The following is an 11,121-nucleotide window of genomic DNA, read 5'->3' as shown; positions in this document are numbered from 1 at the left end:
TTATATATGGTGTAAGGTAAGGATCAAAGTTCATTTTTTTTAACATATATTTAATCACTCTAGCACTATTTTTTGAAAGACCATACACTTTCTGCTGAATTGCCTTTGCTCATTTGTCAAAAATCAGTGGTCTGTAAATGTGTGGGTCCATTTCTGCACTCTTTATTCTGTTCCATTGATCCATTTGATAGATTCCATTGATCTATCTTGATGCCAATACCACACTGTCTTGATTACTATAGTTTATAAGAGCCTTGAATTCAGGTACTGGTAGTTCTCCAACTTAGTTCTTCGTTTTCAAAGTTTTTTAGCTATCCTAGATCCACTGTATTTCCATATGAATTGTAAAGTCAGTTTGCCATTTTCTATTAAAAGTTTGATGGGCTTCTGATGAAGACTGTGTTGACTCTATAGACCAAATTGGGGAGAAAAAATATCTTAACAGTACTGAGTCTTTTGCCTTATGAACCCAGTAGATCTCTCCATTTAGTTAAGTCTTTGATTTCCTTAGAAATGTTTTACAGTTTTTCAGTGTACAGGTCTTACACACCTTTCATCAGATTTATCACTATGTATTTCATAATTAGTTTTTCCATGGGATACTTCCCAATCTCAGAGCTAGCAATAAGCTGATGCAAAACCAGAAAGCTACTCTGTCTAAGGTCCCTCGGCCTAAATCTTCTGCTTGCCACCCAGCCCCTGTAAGGGTAAGCAGACCCTGCCTCCTGGTCCAGTTGTTGCTTCCGAGAGAAGCAGACCAGAAGCAGACCAGAGTGCTCTCCTGCTCCCTTCCCCCGGTTTCAGAGTACATTATCCTCAGCAAAATGGCAGCCACGCTACTTATTATGGTGTTCCACACACAAAAACTCTGTGTGTCAGCCAAATGACAAATTTCAACATGCATTACTTCTAGACCACGCTGAAGAAAAAATCTGGTGGACTGACTTGAATCAGCTAATGAAAACCAGTGACATTTCTCGGGTTGAGTTCAAGTCTTGAAATTATCCAGATTCTAAAAGAAAAGGAAATCATATTAAGAACCCATGGGGGAAAGAATATTGTTAACCAAGAAGTAAAGGTGCTAATTACAGGATATATTTGAAAGACCTCAGATTTCCAAGGGAAACCAAGTACAAAAATAAGGTTAGAAACTGTGAACTCCATTTCTTTGTACAAAGTCCTAAATATCTCCCATGTGTGATGGCTGCAACATAAAAATGCCTAAATTGGTCAGATTCATTTTCTTTCTAGCATAGTATGGTATCTTATACTGGCTGTAATTTTGTCTCTTCCTTTCATTTATTTATTAAATAACATTATTTGGTACACTTCTATGTTACTGGATTAAATGTCCATATAAGTTAGAATGATTTTGGTGTTTTTGTGGGCTAACATGTCAATGTTTGTTTTAGAAGTAACTTTGTATTATGATATGAAAGCACCATGCTGGAGATTCCCAAAATAATATTTCCTGCCTTTCATTTCTATCCTTTAAAGAAACCCAAATGAACTGGCTATTCCCTATTCTAGGAGGAGACCTTATGTACATTATGATTAAAAAAAAAAAAAGGCCTGGAAGGTAAAAAATGTTTCAAACTTGATTGTGGTGGTGTTTACGTGAATGTGTGTGTTTGTCAAAACTCACAGAAGTGTACACTAAAACGGATGAATTTTCCTGTATGTAAATATATAATTCAAAGAAGAAAAAAAATTGGGGCAGGATATCTTCTTACGTATATTAAAATGAATTTTAATAAGCTATTTCAATCTAAGCAAGGAACTTGGGTGCCAAATATCAAAGTGAAGTGACACAAAACAAACACATTATGAACATCCAAAAATCTGGAATTTACAATGGGAATGTTGACAGCTTTTGAAATTAAACAGCACTCAATCACTAATTTTCTTGGAGGGTAAGATTTGTACCCTGCTGGGCTTATAATTTTGTTTTCTCTTTTTGTGCTGTTCATGTGTAAATATTGCCAATTTCATCTGACACAAAAAAGGAAAACAACTTAATTTTGTTTCTAAGCTAGTGAATGACACAGAGACTACCCTCTAGATGAGACAGTGTAATAAAAGCATCATGGCAATGATTTGTGGAGGGGGAGGTGGGGGGGTGGGGGTGGGAATCAAGCCATTTCGAATGTATTTGTAACAAGGAAACAAATTTATTGATTTTAAAAGACAAGACACCATTTTGTTTTGAAAAACACAAGAAAGCTAGCCTGAGTTCAAGTCTGAAATATTCAGAAAAATCCTACTAATATCTTTAGTATGTTCCAGTCATTTGTTTAAACAACACACTAAAAGTTAATATATATTTTTATAATTATAAAAGTTCCCCAGTTATTGTACAGTACACAATACAAATCGCCCACAAACTATTATTTAGCTCCTGCCAATTTTGAGAGGACATGATATACTAAAAGATTTAGCATTTCTCACAAAAATCACATCAGGAAATACGTATTTACAAAACCAAATACATTATACAAAAAACCATCACATGTTATTCGGTAAAGATGTTTTTAAATAATTAAAAAGTTTATTCAACTGTAGTCCAAAAACTGGAAAAGAACATTACATTATCTCACACATACAATCTCTACAAAAGTTGCTTACCTCATTTACATAATATATTCAGTCGATTGTAAAATAAATGTTCAAATATCTCCTAGTGTTACTATGTTTCTGTGCTTGTGGGACTGAATAATGTAATCTGCCACTTACTAAGTGAAATTTAAATGATGGCACTTAAAAAAAAATACAGTATTTTAAAAAAACACAATGAAAGAAGTTTTACCTAGAAGGTACGAAAGCCCTGAGTGATAGTAGAATTACTGATTGGTAAGCACTACAATTAACCTAATTAAAAGTTTAACACCCCAGGCACAAATTTCCAAGTTTTCTCAAGGCACTCACTTATAGTTTCTGTAACCAATGCACTGGTCATCACCATAGGTCCCAATTGATGATGGAGATGAGTAGAGAAAAAAATTTGCTTTGGTACAAAAGATGCTTTTTAAACGAATAAAATTCAATACCTCCTTTATTGGGTCATTTAAAATCATGTTTAGCAGGTTAAAACAAGGCAATTATTTGTTCAAAAGTATTAATTCATTGAAGGAAAAATTTACTTGGTTATCAACTGTCAATGGGAGTTTTTACTTTTTCTTTCCTCCCCAGAATCATAATTCCTCTAATAAAGATTTGTTGTCCTCATTATCGAGCTACATAAACAATTCTTACCAAAGATTTCATTACTCAGGGCTTCCAATCCCAACATCATAATTTATTTAAAAAAACAAAGGAAAGAGGTGGTGGCGGGGTGGGGGGAGGGAAGGATCAAATACCAGAACCAAATGAGAGACAAAATACATTTTTGAAAATAGGACATATTACCAATTACTTCAAACCAAAGGAAAAAAAAATCCTAGGCAGTCACTTTGTAAGTGGCTTTTACTATTTAAGTAAAATTGGTAAACTAAACTCAGGTCTACTGGCACATAAAATCACTAGCAGCAATGATCAAGGCATGCAAACTGAGAAGCATTTACAGTAAATCATCATGAAGAATTCAAAAGAAGAGAGTTAAATTAAAACCCTTTGAGTATTGCATGTTAACACATGAGTAATTTGCATGGTTTGACTTCCTAAACTGCCTAAAAAAGCAATGTTTACGGCAAACTTGCACTATGCTATGGATGTCCTTTCACCAGACATCGGAATAGGTTACACTCTTTATGAGCGCCCGGCTAGGGCAGCGCAAGCACATCTGCAGATGACACTGCTCTCACGTTCCCTCTCGCAGGGGACAAAGGGGGCCCAGTGCACGCAGAGAGGCCCTTGAGCAAAGTCGGCAATTGTGTAAGCAGACTGGCATTTACAGATATCAGAAGCAGTAGTCATAGCATCTCCTGACAGATGAGCTTAAAATCAAGTGCTTTGCTCTCCATTCTATCTATATATAATTTTTTGACAAAGTATTAAAGTTTTGGAGCATAGATAAAATTATGCCCTATATGAAATTCCCAAACGATATTTTATGAGAGATCTAACTCCAAATAGCTTACCTGCCCCATAGTTCAGTTTTCCTTTATCCACTTGAACTTGTTTCTTCCTAAGGCTTCACTTACAATTGTACTTTCTAAAGCTAAATAAACGAGATCTTTTGCTCTGTTTGGGGGGAAAAAAAAAAAAAGAGAGAAAGAAATGTAACCCTTTCTTTATCATACCTTTTAAAGGCAATCTAGGTACTTTCAATGTGCAGAGATCAGTTATGACATGGGTCTACAGGCCCATGTATTTGTCCTCCTTTTCTAGAGTCATGATGTGATGCTAGAAAAGTTCATTTTTTTTTCTGTAAACAGTACACTTACTTAGATGGCAGTGAATATTTGGGAATAAATATATCAAGCCCTCTTGAAGAAAATTAAGAGTTGTATATAAAATGCAAGTGTTCAGCGTGGAAACACTTTCTCTTCCTACCCCCCCTTTAAAAAACAGCATAATTAGACATTTGGATATAGAGTATATTTTACCGGTCTAAGTCTAAATAAATGATCTGAAAGGCTTTTGTCCCCCATTGTATATCTTACAATGCTCAAAGGGTTAATACAAGGCATTACATCAAAGGGGTTTTCTAATACTAGAACTAAGCACTGAATTAAAATGCTTCTATTCCAGTTTTAAAAAAATCACCAAAGTTGCAGAAATACTAGGATTCCATTAATTGATTTGTTCTAACCATACACATGGAGGTTGATCTGATCTAGTGACAAGCCTAATTTTCAATAGCACTGCATGTCAACCCCTCTCCCCCATGTTCTGGTGTGATTCATACAAATCACAAGTTCTAACTTCAATTTTTTGATGATTGTTATTTTCTCACCAGGAATTTGGGGGAGGGGAGGTTATAACAAAGGTCAATTTGTTGTATATAACCACTGCCTCAAATTGCACACAAAGGTGACTTGCCAGTTTTTTACTTTCTACTTGTGTCCACACAGGGAGGACCAACATCACAGTGACCCACATTTTTTTCTTTTACACTAATATTTCAAGCACAGCATTATTTTAGATGTTTCAAATATATCATCTGAAGAATTTTTCAAATTTGAAAATGCATCACGTTTAGCACTTCTAGAGAGTGCGTTCATGTAAAAAGGTTCATGATTCCGGTAATGAAACCGTACTCAGTCCTGAATGACTTTAACAGCATTCTACAAGAACGTGTTCCTTTTCACTCGTCTACTACAAATCAAAGGCAGTCAATGTTGCACACTACTAATTTTAGGTATGCAGTGTTAAAAATCATTTTCTAAAATTTACTTTTGTTTTTCAAGTACACCATCTAAAGAGAGGTGCATGAACCGTGCTATACAGTACAAGAAAAAGCACAAAAAGGAAAGCAGATTTCTGTAAAGGCAGTAAGACTTATACAGTCAGTCCAAGCGTAGTTTGGATGAGAATCCTGAAAAAGTGACCAGCCACTTGATATCCAAAGAAAAAATTTAAAATTGGGCCCTGTGTTCCAAGGAGATGGTTCATCCATTTCACCCCATTGTTCACTGGCTTTGTGAATGCAAATCTTTTGGGTATGATTCTCAAAGTGTATGTGAAGATCAAACTATACTCATGATACTCAATCCTATTACACAGAAATATCTTTCTTGAAACTTAAAAATAGCCAACATGCCTTCCTCACATTTTTCCTCACTGAAAGCATAGCACTAGGTCTACATAGATATTTTTCATGACTAGTGTTTAATTACAGTGTCAAGAAATATTAAGAAGTCCTTAAAATGTGTACTTGCCACTTGTCAATAAATCTACTCTGAGAATGTTAGTGTCATAATATTATTTAGAAAAATCGGTTTCAGTGAACAGAAAAAATGAAAATAAAATGTTCAATAAATGTTTGCTCCAATTTGCTCAATTGTATAAATTATGATGTTTTTATTTTCTAATATACTTCAAAATTCAAATTCGAAATTGCTTAAGATGTGTATGTGTGTGTGAGATCTTGTATATATATGTGTGTGCGTGTGTCTTACTGTGGATTACAGATAACTGGAAATAGCAGAGATCATACATGTTATTTTGTCTATTGATCAGAACTACCTACCCTAGTCCCAAAGAATTAATGTTCCTAACTGTGTTCAGAAAAGACATTAGGATATTTTTAGTGAGACAAGTTGAAATGTAATAATATTTAATTCCTCTAATCTGTCCTAATTTAGAACAAACCGTGAACAATTGGAAGAAATGTTGAATCCTGTAGGGTGCCCAATCCCTAACTTTCATCAATCTAAGTTTGCCATTATCAGATTCCTCTAACGAGACAAATATATCCAACATTAAATTAAACAATGATAATAAATACATTTAAAATCATTCAATAAACAAGATGAAACCAGTAAATACATTTGGTCCAATACAGATACAATAAAGTTCTGGGGGTTGTGAATGGGGAAGTGAAAAAATTCAGAAAGGAGCATCAAAATGAAGAATTTTTTTTCCTTTTTAGATTTTAATTTTACTTGTAAACCTTTCCTAATGCACGATGAAGTAGATACACGGTCTTTGCAGCTTTAAGGTTGTTTGTTTGCGTTTGTGTGTGTGTGATAGTGCAAATTCATTGCCTTTAGGGGAGGAAAAAGGGGAATGATCATTTAAATGACATTTAAATGAAGGTGATGCTAGGATGCTAGTGAAGACTTTCAAACACGTGAGTGAGTTGTATGATACAAAATTTGAATCGATTTTAAAAATTATATCTGAATGATTTAAAGTTTACTTAAGAAGCTTTGTTGATCTTAGTTATTTGAGTAGTCTAAGGCAATCAAGTAACAACAGTTGAAATATACTGCATGTTACCCGATAAGCCATTTGGTATTTTCAACTGTACAGAGTGGCTCACCCTCTCCTTTCCACCCCCCACCCTCCCCACCCTAATAAAACTGGAAAGATAAACGTCTTGAGTGTAATACAGGCCTCATTAATAATCTGTAAATCATTTTGTGCTTTCCCTTTTTTTGGCTCTATGTATTTGTGTATTATTTATTTTTGCTAATTAGCTTTTTTAGAACTATTTAAGTAAATGGATGTGCCTGTTTTTGTTGTTGTTGGTTAATAATTTGAGAGCTTAAAAGAACCTTGCTTTTCACGTAAATTAAAGTAGGGATGGGTGTATCCTCTCTGGGATCTCACCTTCTGACTTGGTAGCTGACTCCTGCCCACGGACACTCGCGCGTGCATGTGGGCACACAGACACTGAGACACACAGAGAAACATTTAGACTGAAAAGATGCACTTCAATAAGTACCTGCTTATTGTGTTAATTTTCTTAAGTTATAACTAGATAAGAATGGTCTAAAATATATATGATTTTCTGTAACAAAGTTGGTAATTAAAACTAGCCTGCTATTTCACAATAGCAATCTGATCCTTAATCCTTACGCAATGTGATTTGTAATCAAGTAATATTCAGCTCTAGGAACAAAAATAAAGTCACGGTCACTCAAAGAGGGGAAGTGATTTTTGTCTTTTCGTTTTGCTTTGTTTGCCCTAAATTTCCTTTGAAGAACATGTTACCTGTCCTTACTTCGGGAATCTGAAAATGACAGGCACACCTTGTCAAATGGATTGAAGAGGAATTCACATGAACAAAATAAGCCTTACTAAACCTTAGCTTCAGTTCTGTTTTAAGGCACCATGTAATAGCCGAGGTACGATGATCCCTGATGTACATTCTTCAACGGCACTGGTCCATCCAGCCACCTATCCAAATCCTACAGAATTGGGGATAAGCAACAGTGCGGTGTGCCAGTTACACTGCCTTCAGGTTCTGTTTAAAATTTAAATCCACATACTTTAGAAACCAGGAAATATTTTTGAAGGAAATAACGATATGCAGGTTGCTACATTCCTTGCATTCCATAAATTTTCTTTTATAATAGCAGCATATTGAACTACTATTAGGAAAAAGACCTGGAATAAAAGAAAGTCATTCAAATGGAATGGTTTCCTGTATGTCCAGCTCAGCATAAGTAGCATGTACACTTAAAAAAAAAAAAAGTCAAGTCATTTTTTTCAGCTTCAGTATCTAACTATAACAGCCCCACTCAACAGCAGAATGCATCTGTGCAGTGGTCCCAAATACAGAATCAGTAGTCTTTAAACAGAGGAATTGGTATGCAAATAACAGTTAAAATTCAATGTTTAACGGAAGCTTGCATTAACATGGTTTAATAATTATGTACACAAATTATGTACATATTAGCATAATCTCTTGCAATTCTGTCATTTACTCTGAACTGATAAATGCACAGCTCAACTTTTCTTCAGAGAAAAATAGATGACCTTCCCAACCCTCTAGCAGTATAATAAAAATGCTCTGTATTCTCTCTCCATACTCCAAAATGTTATGAAAATAGTGTCTTGTGGTTCTGTCCAATGAAAAGCACCTTTCAAAAGCAAATTTGATGCATCTGCTGCCAAATGGGCATGCCTCCAGTGTAAATCAAAGAAAATCATTTCTTTTGATATTTCACAGAAGTGCATCTAATTAAAAACTTACACATGAAATCATACACCAAGACTAACAATCAACAATAAAATATTTTAAGCTACAAAAAATGTAAATTATTTTTTAATTATAAGAAAACAAAAACATTGACATTAAGTGTTGTAAAAATCCTTCTTGACACCCAAAACTAAGGGAAAAAAAAACTCATTATTAAGAAGCAAATAATTTGTTTACATTAAAAAAAAAAAAAAAAGACCTGGCAAAATACATACACCCATTCCATTTCACAACTCCAAAAAGGTAATGTTCAGCACAGAGAATTTGACAACAGTTGACCTTCAGGCTTATTAAAATTTCAACTTAAGCCCAATATCAACAGGGTTAATGTTAGCTGGAAAAATACGCTTTAATATTCTTTAGACTGCAGTGTAGGTATTTCCTGTAGCGCTGCACTGTCTGATAGTCTGAGTACTCGTGACGATGTGCTCGCTGTGAATTGGGTTCAGGAGGCTTGGCTGCACGCCACCCTCGAGAACAGGCTGCATACAGCCCACCGGAAATGCCTGGTTCAGCTCGGTTTTCTCTCTTTTGGCTTGAGGTTCTGAAGAGTCATCTAATTCCTCATCCATTTCACTCTCCACTTCACTGCCTTCATCTGCACAAACAAATAATACCAAGACTATTACCAGAAGACAAACTGGGAAAGAGCAATCAACACGTGCTTTAGGAACACTTTGATATAGTACCTTGAGAAAGCAACTCCTTAGCCTTTCTTGGGGGACAAAGCTTGTGGGTTTTCCTTTCAACAGATTTTACCTGTGTCAGTGCTCTATTCTTTTAAACACAGCAAAGGTAATCTATTCTTGGGTTTGTGATTGATATCTTTAATAGGTCTTTTAAGAAGACCTTTGGAGTTCCCTAAAGTTTTTACATTAAATAGTGGCATAATTTGTGTCATTATAAAGTAGTCACTTGGGTACACTACGCTGGCTTTGGGGAATGTATTGCGCTGAAAAATGCTAACTAAAAAAAAACAAAAGGAAGAAAGAAAGAAAAAAATTTGTTTTTCCTCTGAAAATCTACATCTGATATAAATTTTATCTGTGCTGATGTTAATGTACGTGAGACCTATGTTGAGTCACAGAATAACTATAGCATGCATAAGCAGGGGCTGCTTACACACTTTCTGTGCACATGAATGTTGTAGATCACAATATTAATTAGGCCCTTAACTTTTATTACAAAATGAAGACTGAGGCAGTAGTATCAGATTAAAAATGCACAGTGAATTTCCATTCCTAGCAACACTGATATTCTCTGTTAACAGCTAGTATTCATTTATGGAAATGAGGTGTATAAATAGTCACTGTTACCTCCAAATTTTAATACATTTTATATTAACTAAAACATCATTATAATGGAATACTATTTAATTTTTTCCAGCATGCACTGTTAAAATTCAAAAGCACAGCATAGAGAGAAAATGCTCTCACACAGCTTTACTACTGTGTAAGATTCTCCTCAGAGGAGTGGAGAGAATACCTCTTCATAAGCGCTAATTTTTAAACAGCTAGGGATATATTTCTGTCTCAAAAATCTTTTCACTGGGAATTCCCTGGCGGTCCAGTGGTTAGGACTCTGTGCTTTCACTGCTGGGCCTGGTTTCAATCCCTGGTCGGGGAACTAAGATCCCACAAGCCACATGGCACAGGCAAAAAAAAAAAAAAAAGTCTTTTTCCTTCATCCTCAACATGTTTTATTGTTTACCAAAAAAGCCTCCACACATAATTACACCAAAACCTCATCTATAAATAAAATATATCTATACTTACTCTTATATTTGACTTATTATGGTGACTTGTATTAACAGAATCAGATCTCCATTATATTCTATGGCATGTCACGTGCAAAGAGTGTGTAACAAGTTACTGCAAAGTCAGCTGGACTCTGTCTAAGAGGTGCTGAGTCTAGTATTACCATTTGGGGCACACCTGCAGCAGTTCTGCTAATACAGTTCTCGGCGTAAATGGGCTCCCTGACGTTGCTTCTCTTATTATCAATTGGTGCAAAGATGGTTCCAGAGAAAAGTGGTGAGGAATAATAGGGCCTCCACATAAGGTGCAGGTTGTACAGTTGTGCAGTTGCCGGGAGCAACGTCTTCTTGGAATGTTGTGTGATTAAAAAGATTGAGATTAGATGTACTGACTAGAAATGGTGTCTGAGATGCACTGAACGATAAACAGAGTTCTCTGGGACGAGGCAAGCTGTCTTGGCCACCTGCTTTATCCGGTTACCGTTCACCTCTGGTAAAGGACTTGAGGATAGCATTACGGTTTGTCTGAACAAGCACATTCGAAGGGCTGGCGAGCTGTCGGAAAGGGCTACATTTGATAGACATTTGCTTCATTAAGAGGATATAATCAAAATATGCTTGTATGACACTTTTGCATTTCTTTTTTGTATTTGTTTTCACATGAACAAACAAAAGGTCTGGAAGGATCCTCACACTAAATTCTTAACGGTGGTAGTCTCTTTGGCTTTTGACTGTGAAGTTTTTACTTTCTATAACTTCTAATTCTCTGCATTAT

General features: G+C 35.4%; 1 protein-coding gene across 17 annotated transcripts in view; it reads right to left on the bottom strand.

The window, feature by feature from the left end:
• Positions 1 to 599: 599 nt before the first annotated feature.
• RFX3 (regulatory factor X3) overlaps positions 600 to 11,121 on the bottom strand; it is a 303,201-nt gene continuing 292,679 nt past the window's right edge. For 16 of the 17 annotated variants that reach the window (XM_082404391.1, XM_082404387.1, XM_082404393.1 and 13 more), the window contains one exon: positions 600 to 9,188. In XM_082404391.1, coding sequence (XP_082260517.1) covers positions 8,950 to 9,188 — 239 coding nt within the window. In that variant the 3' untranslated portion in view covers positions 600 to 8,949. The remainder of the gene's footprint in view (positions 9,189 to 11,121) is intronic. The other variant, XM_082404385.1, reaches the window with a different exon arrangement.

Source organism: Balaenoptera borealis, assembly GCF_965194805.1.
Source record: "Balaenoptera borealis genome assembly, chromosome: 8".
Classification (NCBI taxonomy): Eukaryota; Metazoa; Chordata; class Mammalia; order Artiodactyla; family Balaenopteridae; genus Balaenoptera; species Balaenoptera borealis.
The sequence above is the reverse complement of the archived record's forward strand: the minus strand, read 5'-3'. Positions and strand labels throughout refer to the sequence as shown.